The sequence below is a fragment of the Haliaeetus leucocephalus genome, unplaced genomic scaffold (assembly GCF_000737465.1).
Source record: "Haliaeetus leucocephalus isolate CR32 unplaced genomic scaffold, Haliaeetus_leucocephalus-4.0 Scaffold932, whole genome shotgun sequence".
NCBI classification, from domain to species: Eukaryota; Metazoa; Chordata; class Aves; order Accipitriformes; family Accipitridae; genus Haliaeetus; species Haliaeetus leucocephalus.
In genome coordinates this window covers 13,819,885-13,844,092 of record NW_010973368.1, presented here as the reverse complement: position 1 = coordinate 13,844,092, position 24,208 = coordinate 13,819,885, and the positions used below count along the sequence as shown (strand labels likewise).

At 34.9% G+C, this 24,208-nt stretch overlaps 2 protein-coding genes across 4 annotated transcripts in view; one reads left to right on the top strand and one right to left on the bottom strand.

Annotated features, from left to right (window-relative positions):
- GSKIP (GSK3B interacting protein) overlaps positions 1 to 202 on the bottom strand; it is a 4,228-nt gene extending 4,026 nt beyond the window's left edge. The window contains exon 1 of the mRNA XM_010583906.1: positions 32 to 202. The gene's annotated coding sequence lies outside the window, so the exon portion shown is untranslated. The remainder of the gene's footprint in view (positions 1 to 31) is intronic.
- Positions 8 to 24,208, top strand: part of ATG2B (autophagy related 2B) — a 45,860-nt gene continuing 21,659 nt past the window's right edge. For 2 of the 3 annotated variants that reach the window (XM_010583908.1, XM_010583907.1), the window contains exons 1-21: positions 8 to 194; positions 3,541 to 3,703; positions 5,586 to 5,738; positions 6,724 to 6,826; positions 8,198 to 8,360; positions 8,855 to 9,034; positions 12,217 to 12,313; positions 13,387 to 13,569; positions 14,288 to 14,442; positions 15,162 to 15,273; positions 15,431 to 15,692; positions 16,617 to 16,767; positions 17,300 to 17,392; positions 17,563 to 17,751; positions 19,125 to 19,398; positions 20,218 to 20,323; positions 21,413 to 21,605; positions 21,761 to 21,903; positions 23,082 to 23,239; positions 23,481 to 23,653; positions 23,953 to 24,103. In XM_010583908.1, coding sequence (XP_010582210.1) covers positions 33 to 194; positions 3,541 to 3,703; positions 5,586 to 5,738; positions 6,724 to 6,826; positions 8,198 to 8,360; positions 8,855 to 9,034; positions 12,217 to 12,313; positions 13,387 to 13,569; positions 14,288 to 14,442; positions 15,162 to 15,273; positions 15,431 to 15,692; positions 16,617 to 16,767; positions 17,300 to 17,392; positions 17,563 to 17,751; positions 19,125 to 19,398; positions 20,218 to 20,323; positions 21,413 to 21,605; positions 21,761 to 21,903; positions 23,082 to 23,239; positions 23,481 to 23,653; positions 23,953 to 24,103 — 3,364 coding nt within the window. In that variant the 5' untranslated portion in view covers positions 8 to 32. The remainder of the gene's footprint in view (positions 195 to 3,540; positions 3,704 to 5,585; positions 5,739 to 6,723; positions 6,827 to 8,197; positions 8,361 to 8,854; positions 9,035 to 12,216; positions 12,314 to 13,386; positions 13,570 to 14,287; positions 14,443 to 15,161; positions 15,274 to 15,430; positions 15,693 to 16,616; positions 16,768 to 17,299; positions 17,393 to 17,562; positions 17,752 to 19,124; positions 19,399 to 20,217; positions 20,324 to 21,412; positions 21,606 to 21,760; positions 21,904 to 23,081; positions 23,240 to 23,480; positions 23,654 to 23,952; positions 24,104 to 24,208) is intronic. The other variant, XM_010583909.1, reaches the window with a different exon arrangement.

The following is a 24,208-nucleotide window of genomic DNA, read 5'->3' as shown; positions in this document are numbered from 1 at the left end:
CCCCGCCGCGGGGCCCGCGGCGGCCCGCCGCCATGCCGTGGCCTTTCTCGGAGTCCATCAAGAAGAGGGCCTGCAGGTACCTGCTGCAGAGGTACCTGGGCCACTTCTTGCAGGAGAAGCTCAGCCTGGAGCAGCTCAGCCTGGATCTCTACCAGGGCACCGGCTCCTTGACGCAGGTCCCTCTGGATAAGTGGGTAAGAGATGGCGGCGCTTCACCCCCTCGGCTCCTGCTGCGTCTGAGCGACCAGCTGATTCCCTGCCCCCGGCTGCCACCCACTTTATTTTCAGTACCCAGCCTCCTTTGTGTAAAAAGTTACAGCCATAATTAGCATTTCATCCAGGGAACTCTTCTCTGATATGTTAATACTTTAAAAAAAAAAAAAAAAAGGAAATCTGGGTATTTATTATGCATATGTTTTTCTAGCCACACTTTGGTTTTGTTATTTTTAATTATGATAAAGGAAACAAAAACCTAAAAGGCGGCAATAGCTGCTGTCACACTTTGAACCAACTGAAGCTTTTTTCCTGACCTGGCATGTATGTATTTATATATCCGTATGTGTGTTTCTATACACACACAGAGGTATGCATACTTCCAGCCTGCTGTAGTAATCCAAAGGTCTGTGTCCGTGTTTGTAATATTTCATAAAGTTTCTTGGGTTAATTACCAATGTTACTGAATTCTACCTGCCAGTCAGGTGACTGTCAAGAGGAGCCTTAAGCACTGCTGTGCGTCAGTCATTGACTTCCAGGGTAGCACAGATGATGAACTAGGTACACCGGCTTATTGCTTTACAACGTACTTTCAAAACACATTTTACGATACTGTGTTCTGGTATTAGGCCATGCTGGGTACTTTTTAAAATACTTGGGAATGTGTGACGTTTTCAGATAATGCTTTTCCAGTTGTTTGTGTGAAAATATGTTTGAAAGTGGCAGGAGACAGACGTTTGTGGAAATGCTCAATATTACCAGTGTTTTAGTGTGGGTTTTTTTGTTGTTTGCTTGTTTGTTTTCTTCTTTTCTTTCTGGCTGTGTCTGCAGCTTGTTTTCTGTGGCAGGCAGTAAGGCTGTCTCGCTTTAATTGAATTATGCCCTCTAGTGGGTATCGCCGCACTCTTCACTAGTCAAAGGGACATTATTTAAAATGTAAATACTTTGGAAGAGCAGCAGTTATGGACCAGTACTAAACGAACAGTTAATTATGTATACACAGTGATTAAATGTATATACAGTAATGCTTAGGTTATCTTCCCCATTTGTAGATCAGCGTTTTTCGCTTGTAAACAATGGTATGTTTGGGGTTCTCTGCACGTGACTCTCATGTATGACAGATTGCAAAAACAGATGTCACGGAAGTACTACAGCTCTTTTTTTCCCCCTAGTCATTGTAAGCTTGTTCTCTATGAATCACCAGGATGACTGTATTTTTACATACTATCTTATCCATTTTTGTGGATATTTCTGTTCATTTTAATATTGTAGCTATTTCAGCCAACGTTGTAGTGTTTATAGATTATAGAGATATACAGGAATACTTGGGGCTGTTAGTGTAACCCCTTTGACTCTTGGGACCTCGGCTGTTCAGAAAAATCAAAATGTTACCCATGATGTTTGTGGTTGAATTTTAATATACATGGAGTAGTACTTTTGCCACTAGTATTACTGTGATTTCCAGCTGGAGACTTTCAGTCAATAATGTGGGAACAAGTCCTGATGTGAAGGCTGTTTCGGTTTTAAAATTTCACTTGGAAAGCTCTAATTGCTGCTTACTAGGAACAGCTGGCTTGTTTATGAAGAAATTTAGCTAAAGAATACTAGGATTTTTTTTCTTTTAGATAGTAAATTTCTATTTCAAAATAATAAGGAATATACTAAAATACACTCACCTTTATTGCCGTGTACATTGGTAGCAAAAAGACATCTGAGTCAGATTTATTCAAAATATGGTAACTAGCTTACTTCCTGCTATAGCAAATTATTTTGTAAAGGTTCAAGTAATTTAAATGAATCTGTGATATTTTCAGATATCGTTTTCATGCCAAATAATTATTTTTGCCTGATTTTATGCTACTCCATATCTATAATTCTCATATTTAGCTCAAAATAAAGTTTTAATGTCACTGGATCTTAGTTGATTATTTGATTCTTAAATTTCCCAATAGAACTGTTTCAGGTTCTGTTTCTTTAAAGTTAGTGTCCTTTTCTGCTGCTTGAGTGGACTTCGGAACAGAAACTAGAAAAGCCAAACATGCAAGCAAACAAAATGCTAAAAGCAAAGTTACTAAGAGTATGAGCAGACCAACAAGATAACATGATGGGAAAGTTGCACCAGAAGATATAAGAATGAAAAATGTCATTTTCTGAAAACTTCTTTTGTTCATTTTTGTTTCTAAATTATTCTGTATGATTAGAACAACATTTTAAAATGGAAAGCAACTTTTAATTTTTTTTCTTTTTTTTTCCACTTTTGATGTGGAATTTATCCATTTTCTTAGGTAAAATCAGTGGCCCTGTTCAACACAGGAAGGTGAAAGCAATATTTTTTTTTGCCAGTTGAAGATTATGTCCTAGTATGATAACCATAGGCTTTAATAAGGTCTTGTATATATCAGAAAGTTGCACTCACTGAATTTGGTATGTGATTTAGATTGTTTTTTCTTTTATTAAAGCAGCCTAGATAGTTCTTGTTCAATAATTTCAGTTTTAACTAAATTTTTTAATCAGGGCACAAACAGGGGTTTGCATTTTTTTTAACATAAATGCGAATAATATGTTTCCTCTGTATGGATGTATTAAAAGCTATATATTGCAACAAGTGAGTCTTTTCACTTAAAAATTCCAAGTTACTTCTGAGCTGTTGTTTGATTTTTCTCATCAATTTCACTTACCCTGTATGATACTGAGGGCAACTTGATTGTAGTTTTGTTTATAATGTCATTATAAAGCACTGGATTAATGGAACAGTTTCTGTAGAATATTGGTCTGTCCACTGAGCTTCAATTTTTAAATTAGTGCTGAACACTAATCATATTAAAATATGATTTAGAAACGGCAAGTATGTTATACAGCAAGTGATGATTATTTGGTTCTGTTGTTCCAGTGTCACAGAGAAATGTAAAATGAACATTACATTGAAATTCCATGCTAGTAAAATACTTTTGCCACAGAAACTAGGTACTTTCTGTGTTTTTACTTTTAGCCTGTTTTCAGCTTTCTTCAAGTATTGCCAGAGAAAGAATAGATTAACTTGTGTCAGTGCTGTAGTATTTAGATCAGTAAGATTACAGAATGGTTTTGGTGTTGTGCAAAAATACAGTTTATATAGCTACCATAGAGAAATCTGTATTATGGTGAAAGCTGAGTAATTAATGTGAGACAAATTATGATGGAATCAAAATACTTGAAGGTGGCCATCTTACTGTCTTTCTGAGTATAATTACTTTTCTGGTAGCCTCAATATGTTTTATTTGTTATATGTGAAATTATGGATGTGATTATTATTATTATTTTAATTTTAATTTTATTTTCTTCTTCTAGTGTCTTAATGAGATCCTAGAGTCTGCAGATGCACCTCTGGAAGTCACAGATGGATTTATCCAATCAATTTCTTTATCTGTTCCATGGGGGTCGTTGCTACAGGATAACTGTGCGTTAGAAGTGAAAGGATTAGAGATGGTCTTCAGGCCAAGACCAAGGCTTGGTAGGCTTAATTTTTAATTTTCGAAAAGGAGATTCATTACAGTTTTTCAGAGGCAAAAGGCTGCACTTGTTTTAGTCAGTTCTTAGCCTTATTTAAAGCGCCATTTAATTTACATGCATTAATGATAGAGAATGTAATAAAAAAAGAAAGTGTCAGGTGTTCATAAATTGGTTGTCAAGTGTTTCTCAATTGGTTGTTGTTCTGTTAAATAACTTAAAATGTTTATAATGTTCCTACTGTTGTACCTTCTTCCAAACTGTTTCAGACATATTGAAATGAAAATACTACTGCGTGGAAAGGAGTTTTTGTTAGCTAGGTTTTTTGGGTGTTGTATGCCAAGTGCTGTTAGTCAGCATTAGTAGCTGGCTATTAGGTGGCAATAGGATAACCCAATAACATAAGACTGTGAGGGGGGATTACAGTGAGGTTCTGGCTTTCTTCAGCAACTTTAGAGTGAAAGATGCATCTTCTTGAATATTTGGAGAACAAGTAATACAATTTAATTGCTATCACAGTCTGAAATAATGACCTTTAAGTATTCTAAATACTTACTACCTCTGATTATAATGCTGAGAGGATTGTCTGAGCTCTTCTAGCTTGTCCGTATCCATATGAATCTAACTGATCTAGTTTAAACTGTCCTGGTGATAAGTTTTCACTGACTATCCAACCTCCATAAATTCTGTTAAGATGTGTTGTTATAGCATGTGTGGGACATTTAGTGCATTTTTAGTGTGTGGAAAATTTTGATTGAATGTCTGAAGGATTTTAATTTGTTTTCCTTTTTATAGTGTAGAGCAGATAGAAGAAAATACTTCCTTAAATGCATCAGAAAGAAGAGAAAAAAATGCATAAACCCTATTTTCCATCTTTTGCTAGTTACTTTAAGTAACTTGCTTATATGTACTCTGCATTTCATTCTTATTTGTTTAACTCAAACCAAATTTTGAGCTGTCTTACTTTCTGATGTAAGATTATTGCTTTGAAAGAATGGTAGTATTAGGAGGAAACTTTATTTATTCACTTGCATCCATTTAGTTCTCTTTTGATGCACAGTGCTTTGTAATACAGTAGGAAAAAAACATTATGCTGGTTTAATCACAATTCTATAGCTACATGGATGTTTCCAGATCTGAATGCTAAACTGGAATGTTTTGCCTGTTTAACATGTTTGTATTTGTACTAGTTTTACTTTTGTTTGCCTATACTAGAGTGTTATAGTTGAATTTGATTAGCTTTTCTAATCTAGTTTTATAGTATTTTCTCACAATGGGCTTGGCATTAGGTAATAAGAATGCACTGTCAATTAAGCTAATGGGGCTGCTAAAAAACTTGTTCAGCTTAATGGGTGCTGTGCTTTTGGACTTTCTTATGTTCTACTTATTATGTCAGGTCTGTGTTAGACATTTAAAACAGTGTTCTAATATGCTAAGATAACATCTTAAACCTTGTTTAGTCTTTCCCAATCTAGGATATGTTTCAAATGGAATAAGAAACCTTAAAATAAATCAAATAATTCTTTAAAAAAAAAGAGTTATTTCCTTGATCTCATTTTGCTGATTATACCTGCAAAATCATAACAATATAATAAAAGTACTTCATAAATTATTAACTTAAACCAGTCCTGAAGATTGGTTACACTAAATCCTGGTTTCATCTTGTTTATATTGAATTTTCAAATACCAGACTCTTACCAATGCAATCTAAATAGATTAAAGTAATTAAAGTCTATAAAGACAGATTGTAACTAAATTTGTTTTTAAGTATGACTTCTTGCTAAGCTGTTGAAACTCTTTTCTGGATGTGCCAAATGTATTATTTTGTTTCGTCTTTATTGTTTCAAAATGTTCACAAATTTATTAAGACTTCTTTTACTCCACAGCATCTGGGTCTGAGCCTATGTATTGGTCAAGTTTTATGACCAGTAGTATGCAGCTTGCAAAAGAGTGTCTTAGCCAAAAATTGACAGATGAACAAGGAGAAGGGTCCCAGCCTTTTGAAGGACTTGAGAAATTTGCAGAAACTATTGAAACAGGTATGAATTAATTATTGAGATCTGAAAGAACATCTGAGAATAAATCAGTTTGTTGTGTCTCAGTTTTACAAAATGGCATCTCATTTGCCCTCATTTGTCTCACAAATTTTCACTTGTTAGCATTACTTGTAAAATTTAAACAGGAAGGCAGGACAATTGATCTTGTTTCCGAAGCGGGGAAGAAAAGCCCATTTACTTACTACAAAATGTTTATACTTCCCTCAGTGAACAGAATGAACCCTACTGCAGGGCAAATTGCTGTTTGTTTATACCGGAACAAATCCAGCTAAATCTGTGCTTCAGTGATTGGTGAGATGCCTTAGTTTTGGAGGTGCCAATTTAGTTAATCACACAAACTTAGATTGTTAGTAGCGATGCTGTTGAGGGAGAAACAGAGAATGTTTTTTCAGCTATTTTTACACAAAGCTGACCTGTTACGACATATGTATCTCAATAATCACACCGTGTTGTTAGAAGTGCTTTAGAAACTCTGGTTGGTTTTGGTGGTGGGTTTTTTTAAGTGGAAGAAACTAAGGGCTTGTGACCACATTACGTGGTGCAGAACCTAGTGCTGAAATGTCTGAGCTAAGGGAAGTGTTTCAATTCAGATCTAGAAATAGTATTCAGCCGAAGTAGCATGGTGCTATAGCAACGTTTAGGAGTTCAGACATGGTGCACAATGAAGCAGGTACTTTCTTTGAGCATCATCCACACTGAGCCATAGAACAGCTTGGTTTGAGTTGTCACTTGCTCAGATATCGGTGCATTAAAGGTCCATTGCACGGTACGGAAGTACATATTGGACATTTAATAGTTTATGCTGTTACTTGATGTCTTGTTACATTATTAAACTCAATTGATTATTTTCACTGAAATAAATATTGAGAACTTAAAATGAAAGACTGTTTTAAATTGGTTATAAAAGTCATTGTTGAGAAACTTGACTTAAATGCTTGCATGGTACCTTTTTGTTTTCTCATTTAAGTTCTAAGAAGAGTGAAAGTTACCTTCTTAGATACTGTTTTGCGAATAGAACATGTGCTGGAAAACTCTAAAAGTGGAACTGCACTTGAAATCAGAATTGAAAGGTAAAGATTTTTTTTTTTTTAAATCTGTTTGTTGTTGGTTTTTTTTTTCCTAAGGCACTTTTTGCCATTTCCTGTACACTATATTTTGCCCATGCACATACATTCTTAGTATACAGCTAAGACACTAGTTCTTGAGCACCTGTTTTATAATGCCCATGAGCATTTTCTCCAGTCAACTTCCACTTCACATGTTTAAGCTAAAGATATTTAACCATCAAATTAGAAGAGTTCTGGATTTTCCAAAGATAAGTTAATGACCACTTCCACAATTAATGAATACCATTTCTCAGATGTTCAACAGTCAATGGAAATTGTTGGCAAATCAAGCCACCTCTTCAATATGCAAAAGGAACTGACCCTTTTGAGTAAGACACTTTAAATATTTTCAGAAAAAAAGATACAGTCCTGAAAAAAAATTAAACTGGAAGATTTTAGGTCCTCTGAGCTTTCAGAAGAGCCCACATGTATTCTGTAATTACTTTGAACTTGACTACTGTACATGTACTTAAAGTATTTTTTTTGACCTATGGGATAGTGTAATCATGCTTTCCTGCAAGGTATTGAAATCATTACCAAATAAAACTGATTCTTACTGAGAAATGCTAATGAAGTACATTTGGTTTTAAACATTCATAAACTTCAGGTTTTTATGTTCAGTTCAGGAGAGATGTCAGTAAAACTGTAATTACTTTTCTTATGGAAGTCCATTCCCAGAACAAACCTCCTTTTCTGTACTTTAAAAATTAGATTGAAACAAAGTGTTAAATAGCATGTTGTTTTGATATTTGATACATTTTATTTATGGAAAGGTGGGCGTACTTTTCCACTGTAAATTCTATTATGTGAAGACTTGCATCTTTTTAAGAGTTTACTGTTTATGCTCTCACTATTATAATGTAAGAAATTTAATTTCACAGAAATTTTACAGGATTGGAGGCTATTCTCTCAATTTTCAACTTTCATTTTGGCAGAATGTTACTTTCAAGTACAGAACATATATGACAGAAAAAATGTTAGATGGCAGATTTTTAAAACATTCAGTTTCTGAAGCAAGAATTGTGTGTGTCCTAATGGAAACGTATGTATAGAAGTGTTGGGCAGACTCCTTCACTTTGTGGTCAGATTAGACATAAGTAGTAGGATAATACACTAGGATATGTTCACACTGGAAGCATGTCACAATTGTCCTGTAGAAAATTTAAGATTTCCACCCATTCCCAGAGAGTGGTGGTTTCTTCTTTCATGATAGTCAATGGCATTGTAAATAGCATGAAGAGAGAGAACATGTACAAACTTAGAGGCTAAATGGCACAATAAAGGTAACAATTTGCATGCACCTACCATCTTTATTTCCTTTCTTTTGTCTCCCAGAACTATGTACTGTGATGAAACTGCAGATGAGTGCTCTGGAATTAATGTACATCAGCCCACAGCTTTTGCTCACAAGTTACTGCAGCTCTCAGGTGTCTCTTTCTTCTGGGATGAGTTTCCTGCATCAGCAAAGTCCTCCCCAGTTTGTTCAGCTACACAGCTGGTAAAATTAAATACATTATATAAGAATGTAAATTGATGAAGGATAAGCTATATTGTTACACTAATATATTAGATTCATTCTAAAGGATATGGAGTTAAACTTTTACTTGAATCTGTGTTCAATAAGTTTCATAATCACTTCCTATTGATTTTGAGGAGGGGGAAGGAAACAGAGACTTCAGGACTGAGTAAAATTTGGGATGTGTTATACTGGATTCTGGTTGCAACTTTAATGTACAGAAGTCCTCTACAATTCACTGTTCTGTGGAAACTTGCTACACTTTTTTGCAAAGGCTAATGTTTCACATGCCTTGTTTCTTTCACAGTTATCAATACATGTTTTTAACACCATTGTCAAATTTATATTTGTGTAAAATGATCATTTTTGTGGTAAGCTTATTTGAAATGCTTGGTTTTTGGTTTGGTTTGATTGATGTGGGGGTTTTTTGTAAGAAATGGGATACATTCTTATTCCTTTCTCTGTAATGTTTTAAGGCAACTGAACCAAAGCTTTCACCTAGCTGGAATCCAAAAATCATTTATGAGCCACATCCGCAATTAACAAGAAACTTGCCAGAAATTACTCCTTCTGACCCTGTACAGATCAGTAAGCTGATTGGTAGAATGGAGTTGAGCCTGACATTAAAGCAAAATGAAGTACTTCCTGGAGCTAAGGTTAGTCATCCTTTCCTGGTCTTTAACTAAATTAATGGTTATGTAGGATTTTATTTTTTCTACTGCATACGAAAAATGGTGAGATTCTCAAGGGGACAGAATCCTCTTAGTTTTGTTGTAGATTCTCTGCGTTCAAAACCAATATATATGTCTAAGAAGACATCTTTGCAGTGGCCAGACAAGTCAATGGCACACTGAAATTTGTTAAAGAAGAATTCCTGTATGTTAGAGAGACTGAATTTATGTATTAGAGTAACTCCTGAGAAAGCGGTTTTGTTTTCATGAAAATTCTGCTGCTATTAATTTATCCTTTTTTCTTGTAGCACTATGACTGACTTTGCCTACATATGTGTGGAATGTTTAAGTGGTTAATGAAAATCACTTTGGTTTTAAAAGGGTATAATTTACTTCAACAATTACAAGTAAACCTTAAATGATTAATTAGGTTGCAGCATTATAAAACTAACGTGGTCTTTTCTGCTTCTGAATTTTAATATAAAAACTTGTAGTAAATCAAATAATAATGCCATGTTTAAATGCTACTAGTTAAAATAGTATTTTATTTTATTTTTACATAAAGATACAGGAAGCAAAGCAGTTAAAAATAAAGGCCTATTTTTTTTTTTAGGGTGTGAGTATATAAGTAAAGTTGTTTAAATATATTCCCCTTGTCTCCAATTTTAAAATTGGCTATTGACCTGTCTTGTATAGTACACTACATTCTATAGAAAGCATAAAGTTTCTACTATAGTAGAAAAGTTTCTTATGTCCTGCGATTTCTAGTCAATCTTTAACTTTTCTTGACTGAATAAACAAGAAGAGTCCTTGAAAAGTGAAATAACATATTTTGTTTGGTGTGAAATAGAAAAATGCTGACTATTTCAAAAGTATGAATAGTTAATGCAGTTAACACCTGTAAATTAACTGATGTCCAGATGTTTCTAAAGATAAAAAAGTTTCCACTTTTATATCATTAGATGTATTTTAAGGTAGCCAGAAAAAATCCATCAAGGGCAGAGTTGAGAGTAATTTTTTTTTATAGATGTTCAGTATAATAGAATGTAGAGCAGTGGTCTCTGCAACTTGGGCTTGAGTACAGGCAAAACACTGTTGATATGTTAAATAACGGCAACATCTGAACTAGTGAATGGGTGTAATATTACATGACAAAATTAAAGAAGGACCTTTTTTTTGATTTATCAGGTAGAGTTCATGCAGATTGGAGAAAACATAGATATAGTATATCGCTTAGTCTAGGTTAAACTTTTTTTTTCACTCTGGAAACTGAATTGTGTGAGAACACCTTTTATTAGAATAGGTGTTTCAAGCATTTAAGCTACAAAATGTACTGTATAAGTTCATGTCAAGTATGACACACTTCAATAATTTCATTTTCTTTCAAGTCTTTCCAAAGGATGGAAAAAGTAGTAGGAAACAGTATACAAAACTAATTGATGATTTATTTTCCCTGCTTAAGTAAATATTGCCTTAAGGTCCTTATGAGCAAAAGTATATTTTCATATAAATGCATTCCACTGCATCCCTGTTTTCTTTCCCCGCCACATAAGTGTGGTGGGTTGACATTGGCTGGCTGTCATACACCCATCCAGCTGCTCTCACTCGCACTCCTCAACAGGACAGGGGGAGGGAATGTGATGAAAAAGCTCATAGATTGAAATAAAGACAGGGAGACCACTTAGCAGTTACTGTGATGGGCACAACAGACTCAACTTGGGGAAAATTAATTGAATTTATTACCAATTAGAATGGAGCTGGATGATGAGAAACAAACTAAAACATCTTCCCCTCACCCATTTTTTTTCCCAGGCTCAGCTTCACTTTGTCATTCCCAACTCCTGTACCTCCTCACCACCTTGAGCAGTGCAGGGGGGATGGGGAATTGAGGGGTTGCAGCCAGTTCATAACAGTTCCTCTCTGCTGCTCCTTCCTCCTCAAGCTTTTCCCCTACTCCACTGTGGGTCCCTCGGTTTGCAGTCCTTCACAAACTGCTTCAGTGTGGGCCCTCTCCATGGGCTACAGTCCAGCAGGATAAAACTGCTCCTGCAAGGGTCCTCCATGAACTGCAGTTCCTGACAGGAGAACCTCCTGCTGTGTGGGCTCCTCTCCATGGGCTGCAGAACGTGCCAGGAGCCTGCTCCTGTGTGGTCTCTCCACAGGCTACAGCTTCTTTGAGGGCATGTTTACCTGCTGCAGAACAGGGTCTTCCTTGAGCTGCATTGTGGGTTTCTGCTCTGGTGTGATCCCTTCCATAGGCTGCAGAGGAATATCTGCTCTGGTGCCTGGAGCACCTTCTGCCTCTCCTTCTTCCCTAACCTTGGTGTTTGCAGGATTGTTTCTTTTGCTGTCTTTTCCTTGCTGCCCACACAGCATTTTGCCCTTTCTTAATATGTTTTCACAGAGGCACCACCAGCTTTGCTGATGGGCTCAGCTGTGTCCTGAGGTGGGTCCATTACAGAGCTGGCTGGAACCAGCTCTGCCCAGTGTGGGGCAGACCCTGACCTCAGCACAGAGGCTGCCCCTGCAGCATACCCTGCTGCCAACACCTTGCAACCTACACCCAATACAATGAGTAATAATCATGAGTGGACGAATGTCTGGGAGTACAGGATTCTAGAATTGAAAAAGAAATCTATACAAGTCCTTAAGATAATTTTAGCTTGAACTGCTCTCAAAAGATAAGTGGCTTGCTTTCTTGTATACCATCTCAAACCAAGTAGATGTCTATAAACATCCCACTTTATGAAGAAAATAGGTGAATTTCTTCATCTGTATGCTCAAGAGAAGTCTTAGAGTTTTTAAGGTCTACTTCAGAAGGTGCTGACTTCTGTATTTTATATTAGTATGCAATACTAACTTTATGTTGTTGATTACTTCTGGCATTATTAAAGAAGCAAAATAACTAGCAGGTTAATGGTATTCTTGAATTTTCCTATTAGGCGATTGTGTATTTATTTTAAGCTAATAAATTGTCAGTCACACACCTGCATTTATCCTGCCAAGCTACAGATCGGAAACAATACACAGTTAAATTTCTAGCTGTTGTGTACAACTGCTGGAATGGCTGTATCCTTTACAGCATCATAATCTATTATCCAAATAGCTGATTCAAGACTTTTAAAGAAAAATTCCTTACGTGTTCTTTCTTTCTTTGTTTTTTTTAGTTGGATGTAGATGGACAAATAGACTCTATACATCTATTTCTGTCACCAAGGCAGGTGCATCTTCTATTGGACATGGTAGCAGCTATTGCTGGACCAGGCAAGTGAACATTCTGTAAATGTTAAATATGTATTACAGTGGATGAAAAATAAACTTTGCAAGATAAACAAGTTTCCTCAGTGGAAAAAAAAATATTTGTGGTGGTAGATTATTATTAATTTCTATCTGATATTAGCAAAATGTTTTATAGTTGCTCTGAGTAGAACTATGATGAATTTATTGACTTCAGTTGCAAATTGTACATGCTGGTAATGAAAATCTAGGTAACAGATAAGGCTTGACAAGTGACTATATAATAGGACAAGAGATGGGGAAATGGTAAATGGAAAAAATCAGGAGGCCGGAACAATTTTGGTTCTTGTAGCTTCCGTTTCATTAGAGGAGCTTAGCAGTCTGGTTCCTTCTCTGTCCTATGCTTTAGTGACGGGCACAGAAAACAGAACAGACAGACAGCAATTGAGTTTGTCCATATTTGCTAAGTAATTAACAGCAGTGTTTTGACTACTGTAGTAGCAGGATTGAGGATTGGTTTGTGTCGTGGTGTCGGTCCCCCCCCGCCCCACACTTACTATTAGGGTAGATAGTTAATCTTTTTGAGAAGATTTGTCATGTCCTGGGTAGATGCTTAATATTCTTCTGATGATACTGATATATTTGTTGCACTGGACTTGTTCATTGGTTTTGGATAACTGGAAAAGCATGACGTATAGTTTCTGATATGTGTCATCTTCAAACCCAAAATTTTAATGATTTCTTAATAGTAAAACCTTTAAGAGATTGTGTCCTTAGTTCCTAAAGCTGACTGAGAAGATAAATATATGCTGATGTTTTATGTGAACACATTTGCATATATGACCTTAAAATATTTTCTTCAGACTTGAAATTAATGAACGCTAGGGAGAGAATAATTTGTTTTGGACAAGTAAAATCTTCAAAACAACAAAATGCATGTATATACACATCTGATTTACAAATAATATGTGTATATATATATACAGATGCATATATATATACTAACAACAGTTGGTTAGTTTTCAGATTAATTTTTGAATTTTCCTTGGGATACTGGTAAGGAAATTACAGTGGGATTTCTGTCCTTTTTTTGAATTCAGAGAGCCTAAGCAGGATAGAATTGTCAAATAAAGATAGGAAGAACCGGCCAATGCAACAGGAAGATGAGTATCGGATTCAGATGGAGTTGAAACGTTATTTAAGAAAAGAGTCTTTATCTGCAGGAGCATCGTCTGAACAAAGCTTCTATGAGACAGAGAGTGCCAGAACGCCTTCTAGTCGTGGCAAGTATAAAAGATGATGCAGCACAGCAAATAACCTGTTGTTAAGATTATATAAATTGACTGGTCGTCTTTTAATCTTACTAGCTTAAGTATTGAAAGAGCTTTGACATAGAATAATTGTATGCTATTAATTTTACTGTTGAATAAAAAATTAACACCTAGTTTAGGTATCAGGCTAGACTTGATTCAGTATTTCATTAAAACTGTATAGTACTATGTTATTGTGCACACAGTAACTACACATGCTGTGTAACATCTTTTCAAATGCACGGTTGAGGAAATTAAATTTGGAATAATAGTTGCATTGCCCTGATACCTTATTTTTATTTGAATATTTTTTTGCTGATTGTTTTTAAATAAATAGTAATCATAAATATATATAAAAATGAATAAATAATGAAAATATGGACTTTGATTTGTCAAAAGGAGAGTGTGAATTTATAGAAATTATGCCAACTTGAATATGAAAATGGAACATTTAACTTTTTTGGTATTTATTAGGTTTTTTGCTCATCCTCCCACCCCCTTTTTTAATAAATCTCTGTCCATAGATAATACTAGTCTCAGTGTCAAGAGAACTTGGAACTTCTGTAAATAATATATTTAGCTGGTTATTCTGTCTGGCAGTTAGATTTCTGAACTTACTAATACATTTCTGTTAAAGGTTGGGGTTTTTTTCATTAGAAAATAACTCTTTACTATCTATGGTTCTTATTAGAAGAAGAAGTTTTCTTCTCAATGGCTGAAATGGACATGTCTCACAGCCTTTCCTCCCTTCCACCTCTTGGAGACCCTCCCACCATGGATCTAGACTTGTCTTTAACCAGTACATACACAAGTACACCAGCAGGATCTCCACTGAGCACTACAGTGGTATAGTATTAGCTACATTTAAAATCTTTTTGAAATGAACACTTTTGTCTGAAACTGTTGCATAAATATTCTTTACAATATCAATAACTATTGCAAAATTCTAGGACAATTGAAAATGTTTAGAACTGATAGTATTCCTTTTCAGCTATGGAAATTGTATTGGAAAATTTGTCATCTGTTCGGCTACCAAGACAGGAAATGGAATGTATTTGTTTTCAAATGCCTTGAAGCTTATGTAGGGTGCTTTTTGATTTATTTTTCTTTTTAATAACTGCATGTTTGCCATCTGGGTTTTGTTTATATGGACTACACAGGCAATGACAATAAAAAGTATAAAATCATTGTATTACATTATTCCTCAAAAACCATAAAAATTATGCTGTTGATATCACTGTCTTTCCCAAATCTGTTATGTGCCTAATATTTTGCTTAATGAAAGCCATGGAGAACAGTTGTGCTTTTTACAGAGAAAGAGGAGAATATATGGTCATGGAGAGAGCAACTTTAGCTTTAAAAATATGTGGCTGTTAGACAATCATAGAATTAGAGAGTGTAGCCCAAACTAAAGCATATCTACATGGCACTAATATGCCATGAAATGGCATGCTGTTGATTGTTTATGCATGTATTTTCTTTTTGTTCCTTTACCTTTATTTATGTTTGATCTAATGTCTAACATCTATTTGTGAAATTTAAGATCATATATACTTTTGTTTTAGCTTCAACCAACTTGGGGTGATTTTCTTGATCGTAACAAACAAGAACTACAACCTCCAAGAGGTTCTTCGCTTACAGCCAACATGGTTCACCAGACTTCCTTAAGAAGGACATGTAAGTTAAAATGTTGTTTTGCATTCTGCTCACCAGATAATTCTGGAAATGAACTGTTATGCAGCAACTTGTTAAAAAGAAATGAAAATCAAAAGTAAGATGATTTTATAAATGTGTTATTGCTGAAAAATTACGTGAACTTAATTTTGTATTTCAGCTATTCCATCCAGATCTGTTTCTGTGGATGAATCCAGACCTGAGCTTCTTTTTAGACTGGCAGTTGGAACTTTCTCAGTGTCTGTACTTCATATTGACCCTTTACCCCCACCTGAAAGTTCACTGAACCTTAACCCATTGACACCAATGGCTCGGGATTTCTTTACCCGAATAGAAAAGATTGAGCCAGTTAAGTTTTCAACAGAAGATTTTCTGTCCTTCCGAGAAGTATTTGCAGAAGCTTGTTCTCATGATCACCTTAGGTATAACTTTGCTTATTGATAAATATAATTAACAAAAATATTTTTTAAGTAAATTTGAATAAAGTTAGTTTATTTCCATAGGAATTGTGTCACTTAATATTTTAACTGCATTAGACTTCTTTGTTAATTTCAATATAGCCTGTAAGTTTGACATCTGTTGTCCAAGACTGTGGTGTTTGGTTTTTGGTTTGGGTTTGGGCTTGTTTTGTTTTGTTTTGTTTTTTTAATAAAAAAAGAAGAAAAATACATAAACATTAAAATCAACTTAGCTCTTTTCAACAATACATGAATTAAACTAGGTACAGTTTGTACCACAGAAATCTAGAGAGTCAAAAACCATTAAGCAAATAATTTCTTTAGAAATAGCTGTATTTTACAGGACCATCTTTATTCCGGTATGGGGATTTCTGCTTGAAGGTGCTTAGGGTTTTACTTAGGGCAAAATAGTATATCAGTAGGGATAAAAAGTAAGTGTGAGCAAAGTTGTAAAGTTACTCAACAGTCTTTTTTTCCAGAAGTTTTACCGTCCCGGTACAGTGTATGAAGTAAAATATTTGAGGGTGTATATTTATTTTCTTTATGCACGTAAGTTAGACTTCCTGAGGCATTTGACTTTTTCATTGTCTATATGTTAGATTCTCAGCTTTATGTGAATTGCAGCTTGGGTTAGTTATCTAAAGTGTTCTTTACAAATTTCTTTACACTGACTGTTGTTGAACATGTAACATAAGTGAGCTCCATTGGTTTTGTTGCTAAAGCTATAATCTGTTATAACCAGAGTTTTTTCTTATTTTTGAAGAAATATGGCAGTTAATGATTTTTAAAAGGATTGTAGTGATCCTTTTTTAAGTATTTAAATTTTGACTTTTCATAATTTTTATTGTTTTATGCTACTTTTCATAATTCATAATTTTCATAATTCAGATTTATAGGTACTGGCATCAAAGTGTCTTATGAACAAAGACAAAGGACCGCCTCTAGAAGTTTTAGTACTGATTTATCCATTGGGGATATGGAGTTCCTGGAATGCCTTTTTTCTACTGACTCTCATTCCATTCAGCCTCACTATACAGAGGTATGTAAAAAATACAGGGATTTCCATAGAAAAGAAATGTTAATTGTATAACCGAGGACGCTAGATTTTAAAATGGTTGTAATTTTAAGGTTTTTTAATTCTTTTTTTATTATGTTATGGTTTTAAGATGCAACTTTTAATTGCAAGCTCAAATAGTGAACCGGACTGCTGTCATACTTGACAGGAATAGCATTAAGTAGCCAGACTGTGCTAGTTTACTTCTCTTTTAAATATGCTTAAGACAGTTTGGGAATTAGAGTATATGTTTTCCAAAAACTGACTGATGGAGTTGAGCAATGTGGAGGTTTCTTTGGGTGATGACTATTCTTCCAGCTCTTTTAATGGTGAGAGACATCCAGTAAAGTGGCTGAATAAGTGGATTGAGTAAGCAGTTGGGCTGGGGCTCAGTTCGCTGACTTGAATGTAAGGTTACCTACTGTCTGTTCTAGGTAAAGTATCATAAACATCTTTTCCTGTGGCAACTCTTTCCTCCTTATCTATTAAGTGTGTTTAAATCTATTTTATTCTAAAGCTGCTGACATTTCATTCTGAAGAAGGAAATGATTCTCATGCTGTGCCATGCCTTCAGCTTCATTATAAGCATTCAGATAATAGAGGACCTCAGGTAAGGTGGGAAATTAAAGACACCAAGTTTCTGTATAGTAGCCTTTGTCTAATACCTTTCATTTTAACAGAAGGTATCTTTCTTGTAAAACAGAGTCCTTAACTCTCAGTTATTATTTGTTTCATTATATTGTTTTTAAGGATTTTAGTGCTTTTTCTCTTTCTTTTCAGGGTAGTCAAGGGAGACTCAGTTCTGTTCCACAGAAAGCAGAGTTACAAATAAAGTTAAGTCCAGTGTTTTGTGAGCTGGATATTAGTATTGTAGACAGATTAAATTCCTTACTTCAACCACAGAAACTAACTACAGTGGAGATGATGGCATCTCACATGTATGCTTCTTACAACAAGCACGTAAGTCTGGTAAGTTAAAAGTGAAATTGATTAATAAACTTGCTGATTTTTTGCAGGAGGAAGGCAAGATGGCACTAAGCCTGAGATTGCTAATAATTCTGATTGATTTGTGGTGGTTGGGGTTTCTTGTTTGGTTTTGTTGGGGGTTTTTATGGGGGTTTTTTTGTTGTTTGTTTGGGGTTTTTTTTGTGGTGTGGGGTGTTGTGGTTTTTTGTTTGGTTGGTTTTGGGTTTTTTTTTTCTGTTTGTTTGGTTTTTTACTTCTGATGCAGAACAGTAGCCATCTGACATAGATACTCATTCTAGATTCAGTGATTGCATGCTTGATGACAGACCTAAAGACAATGGTAGCTGCTTCACAAACTGCGTAAGTTCTCAGCTTCTTGAAGAAAGCAGAACTGGGCAAAAAAGGAAACTTGACTGACTTCTAATCCCTAATCTGTCCCATCATGCCCTTCAGCAGCTGATATAAACTGTTGCTGACAATTCCACTTCTATATTGAAAACTCTAGGTGTCACAGTCAGCCCAGTTGCCTCTGCTGTGCCTTGTCTGCTTTTAGGGTAGGTAATAGAAAGGATGGGGAACATATGCATTGCAATCTAGTGACCGAAGACCAACAGAAGTTGGAGCTTGTTTGTCTTGGTTCAGGTGGTCAGCAGGATTTAAGTGTTAGTATAGTTAACACAATAATATTAAACTTGAAGATTTCGTAAAAAAACATGGGGAAGGTTTAATGCAATTAACTAATTTTCTATACAGGAACAAATATCTTCATGTAATTTTATTGCTGCGTTGGTTGATTACAGAAAAAATAGTCTTCAAAACTTACTTAAGAGAATCCTCATTTAAAAGATTGGTAAAAACATCAGTAATTTCTATCAATATGGTTATGTCCTGAAAGTTTGATTCTTTTCAATGACGGTCAGCAATAAGCTACACTCAGGGAGGTTTTGAATGACACGTCAGTGACGGGAGCTGGAAGTCATGACTTACTGAAAGGGGCAAATATGCATGATAGTAGTTGCTGGCTTCTCAACAATAGTTTTTGTTTGTTTCTTTTAAAATCTGTGAGACATATTTCCTAGCTGCAGCTGAGTATCCTGTAATTTAAGAGAAAAAAAAATACAAAGATGGCCATGTTTTTGAAATATTGCTAACCCCTGCAAATACTTGACTTATAAGTAAGTAGAATCTTAACAGCACCAATAATAGAATAATATCCTAAGAGTAATAATAATTTGTCCTACTATGTGTTTTGTGTGATATATGAAAAATTAATATTTTTATTTTTAGATATTACATTGTCAAAAGCTTTCCCCATAGTAATTTTTAGTGCTATTTTCTCTAATTTAGATATTTTTTTCTTTACTTTGTGTTTTTAGCATAAAGCATTTACTGAAGTTTTTCTGGATGATTCACATACTCCTGCAAACTGTAAAGTTTCAGTTCAAGTCACTGCCCCAGCATTAAATCTCTCTGTTCGCTTCCCAATACCTGACCTACGGTCAGATCAGGAAAGAGGACCATGGTTTAAGAAATCACTTCAGAAGGAGATTCTTCATCTTGCATTTACAGATATGGAATTTAAAACTGAGTTTATAGGAGGGTCAACTCCAGAACAAGTTAAATTAGAGCTTACCTTTAAAGAGCTGACTGGTAAGAACATTAACATTACATTCAGATACTCTTTTTTTTATTTTCCCAGATATTATGTAGCTGAGACAAAGGTCCTCTCATATGTATTGACACAGGAAGTGTCTTTCCACCTGAATTTTGGAGCAGATATCTCTGCTGTGGTTTAGTGTTCTGTACTAAATATCAGTCAAAATAATACTACTAGGAGGGGAGGCTTAATGTATGTAGGTGTAGTGCTTGCATTCCTGTTTTGGAGATCTGAGCTAGTATTTCTGTTATTTTCTGTTACAATGTTATACCAATTTGTTTCAATTTAGGGTATCTCTGGGATCTCTTATCATGGTGTTAGGGTAAGTTTTGTAGATTTGTAGGGGGATACTACAGCTATGCAGGTTGGGAATCTCTAGTCTAGAAATGAAGTGAATAATGTCCTAAATAACTGTCATTGAGAACTTTAATACTTTTATGCCTCTAATATCTTTGAAAGTAATAAATCTGAGAGACTGGTTTCTATTTGCAACCTTCTTTGCTGATTTGTCATTCCATGTATTTTTCAAGGCTGTGACATAATGTAGTGATGCTACAAATGTAAATGCAGATGTCTATGCATTAGAAGCATCTGGTTTTCTAACTGCTGCTAGCTAGAAGATAATGTGAAATAATTTTTGTTTCTAAAAATTGATATTTAATTTTTGGAGGAAATGATGAAAAAATTTGGTTAAGTATCTTAGTAATAGCATTGACAAGTTAGCCTGTTGGACTCCAGCCTGAGAAGCGGGCAACCTGAAGTTAGCAGTTGTCATTACTGTGTTAATTTTTTAAATATCTTTTTCTACTCAGGTTCATTTGAAGAAGATAATGCAGAAACTCCAATAAAATTTTTTCAAGTGTCTGGTGGCATAGATGGAGATATAACATCATCATCAGACAATTTTGACTGGCCTCGGTAAAATAATGTTTTATTTTTTAATGTGGGTTGTTTGGATTTTTATGAATCACTGTTATTTTTCTAATCTAAATGCAGACTGCTTGTGTGGTAAATGCTTTAAAATAATTTGCAAAGAAAGAACATGTAGCTATTGAAAAGAACCCAGGAATTTATTAAAAAAAACCCAAACCCCAAACTTCTACATTTATAGTAATGCAAGATGGCTTTAATGTATAATGGTTTCTGCATAGACATGAGTAAATTTCAGTGGAAGTTAGGTAAATGATTAGAGACTTGAAATGTTCTCCCATTTGTTTTCCTTTTTTTTTTTTGTCACTTTACCTTTTCTCTTACTTTTGCATTTAAGAGTGAATACAGAACAAACAAACAAATCTGTTGAATTTTGCCTCAAAATATTAATATAAGCTGGTATAAAGCCGTAACAACAATAAGGATAATTATACTGTGACTGAATTACTGCAGCTTATATCACGTGTAAGGCAATACAATACTTCAGAGTTACTGAACAGAAGGACCTAACAGCTGTGGCATGTAGTAAGATGTTTAAAGAGGCAATTTTAGGTTTGCCACAGAATTTGCCACATGTTTTTTGCCATAAAATTTAGTGGCTTTCTGACAGCATGTTTGTATAGACCATTTTTTCAGCATGGTTTTCTTTTATAATGGTACAAGTAAATTTTTCTATAACAGTGTGCATATGTAATCCACTACGTCATGTAGAAGAGCATTTTTTAATAGCTGTTGATGGTCTAATGATACAAGAATTATTTTGGGAGAGCGCTAGGTTTTTCTTAGGTCACCTAATGGTCACCTGATGGAGTTGCGAAAAGGTTAGTGTCTGCTTTTTTCCTGGTGGTTCTTTTTTCATGTCACTTTGTGCCTATAAGTTTGGTGTTTTTCTTAATGGTATCACTTTGTCTAATAAAATACGTTATTGTCTAATAAAAAAATCCCTGGTCTTTGAGCTATTTAGTCTATGTGTATTTAATGACTAGTTAGTAGAGCTAGGGGACATGTGACTGTGCCTCAATATAAAAATTCTAAGCATCTCTAATGGCTTATTCTGTATAACTTCTCCAATGTCAGGATTGTATTGAAAATAAACCCTCTGGCTGTGCACTCTATTCTGGAAAGGATAGCAGCTGAGGAGGAAGAAGGTGATAATAACTTTCAAGAGGAAGAAGAAGGAGGGTCTCATTCTTTGAAGGATGTCTGTGATATTAGAAGACCAGAGCCTTCTCCTTTTTCTTCACGTAGGGTCATGTTTGAAAATGAAGAGGTACTATAAAATTTTGTTACTGCTTTGTGCTTATGATAGACAAAATTAATATATTCTCACTACTTTATATGCATCTCCTGACTTCCAGTTTTGTTTTGTTTTGTTTTTTCACTTGAGAGGTTTTTTCGGTTTTTTTTCTTTGTTTTTTCTTTCAGATGGTGATGCCAGGAGATGTGGTTGAGATGACTGAGTTTCAGGATAAAACAATTAGCAATTCTCATTATGTACTGGAACTCACGTTACCAAACATTCACTTAACATTACCAAACAAAAGTTTTTATGAAAAACTTTACAATAGGCAAGTATGATAATTGTTTTGCTTGGTTATCATGACCTGTACTTTTAGTTCTGTATTCATTGTTGATAAAAGCAATTAAATGAGCAGCTATAGCAGGAATTCTTTTGTATGGTTTTCTAAGAACATAAAATACAGTATAAATATTCTTCCAAGTTAACATCAGAGATGCCACTGTGTCAAATATCTGATCAGTGCCATAGCAGCAAGCTGCTAAAAAGCGCTTGGCAGATTTTGTGAACAAAGGGTAAAGTTAAATAGTCTTTTGCTTTCAGTAAATAATTTGTTCAGCTATCTGTTTGCAATGTTTCATTTTGCTCTGATCTTTCTAAGTTCTCCTTTATAAATAGGTCATGGTATTTCAAAACCAGTTGCATTCAATGTTATTGGTATTTTTTTTTTTATTCAGTGATTCTCCATCTAAAAATTAAGAGTCCATAAGGCAGGCAGGGGAGCAAACCCTAACAACCCAATTTTGTAAGCCTTACAAAGGCTACAAAGACCCTACAAAAAATGTAGAGAAAGTGAAGCCAACTTACAGATAGGTGTTCAGCATTTATTTCTGTTAGCTTTCTATCTGAAAAACAAAGAAATACAACTAGATTAAATCAACTAAAAAATAGGGTTTATGCTGCACATTAACTACATAAAGAGAGATGCTGATCTATTTTAGCCTCTGATAGGCATTACTTTACTTCTGAATCATTTTTTCACTTCCAGAGTGGCAAAGCTGAACCTTTCATTGAATATTCTGTTGGTGTACTTCCGTAAGGAATGTCACATGTCTTTACCCTGACAGACACAGACTCACTTGAAATCAAAAGAACTAATGTTTCCTCCAGCTTTGCTTGATAGGATCAAAATAGGGTTTTGTCACCCCCCCCTCCAACCTACTGATCTTATATACACCTACTAATAGAGGCTTTTGTGTCACTGTCAAATGTTAGACTTTGATATGTTTGTACCATGATTACAGGAAAAAAGTTACTTTCATTTCATTTATTGCTTTTACTCATTAATACATTATTCTTTCTTGTGCTCTTGAACTTTTTTCTCTTCCTTGTTTATGAAATCTGAAATCTGTTATATGAAGCCTGCAAAGGAAATATTGCTTGACTGAGCTTATATTAAGTGGCAATATAGTCATATATTTTATATAACGATAATTTATTTCTTCCTAGGATCAGCAATGATTTATTGTTGTGGGAACCCACAGCTCCATCTCCTGTAGAAACATTTGAAAACCTTTCTTATGGTGTTGGACTATCTGTGGCCAGCCAGCTCATCAACACTTTCAGTAAAGACAGCTTTAGTCAATTTAAATCTGCAGTTCATTATGGTAATACACTTAATAAATCATCTAGAACTGTACTGATTCAAATGCATAATTGGCTGAAGTGATTGAGCTGATAGTGGAAAAAATTTATAAGAGAAGATTTACTTGAACCAAGAAGAGAAAACATAGGTTTCTGTTAAAATAAGTGTGAAATTGAATTGCATTACTGGTGGAAAAACAATGAGTTATTGGCATAATATGTGTACTAGCTAGAGAGTGAGTTGTTTTTCATTTTATCTATTAGATGATGAGAGTGGATCTGAGGAAGAAACACTACAGTATTATTCCACTGTTGATCCAAACTATCGTTCACGCAGAAGGAAAAAGCTTGACTCTCAGAATAAGAACTCACAAAGCTTTCTGTCTGTTCTGCTAAATGTGACACGTGGATTAGTGTCAATATTCACAGATGTAAAGGTGAGACACTGGGCCTGGAAAAAATTGTTTTGTTGTTTTGACCATGGGATCCCCTTCATGCTATATATACAGTTTTTGGAAGGAACGTGTGTTTGTAACAGTAATTCTGTAATCTTCTTACTACTATACTATAACTAGACAATAATGCAACACTATTTTAGCCATTCTGTTTACTTTGCTTTACATGAGAACAACTAAATGCAAGCAAGAAAATATATATTAGTAGCAACTGTTATGTTAGTTTAGACTAACTGCAGCAAATTCAGTAAGCAATAATTTTATTTCCATTCTTTGTTCAGCAGGATGATGGAAATACACTGGAAGGAAAATATGGAGAATTCTGGATTGAGTTCAACAGTGGTTCACTTTTCAGTGTGACTAAATATGAAGGCTTTGAGGACAGACACTATGTTTGTCTCCATTCCAGCAGCCTCAATTTATATCATCAAGGTAGGGGTGGGACTGAGGTGGCTCTGGGACTGAATTTGAAATGAGATAATCTTGAAGTTTTTTAGGATAAATGCTGCTCGCCCCCCCCCCTCCCACTCTCTCCCT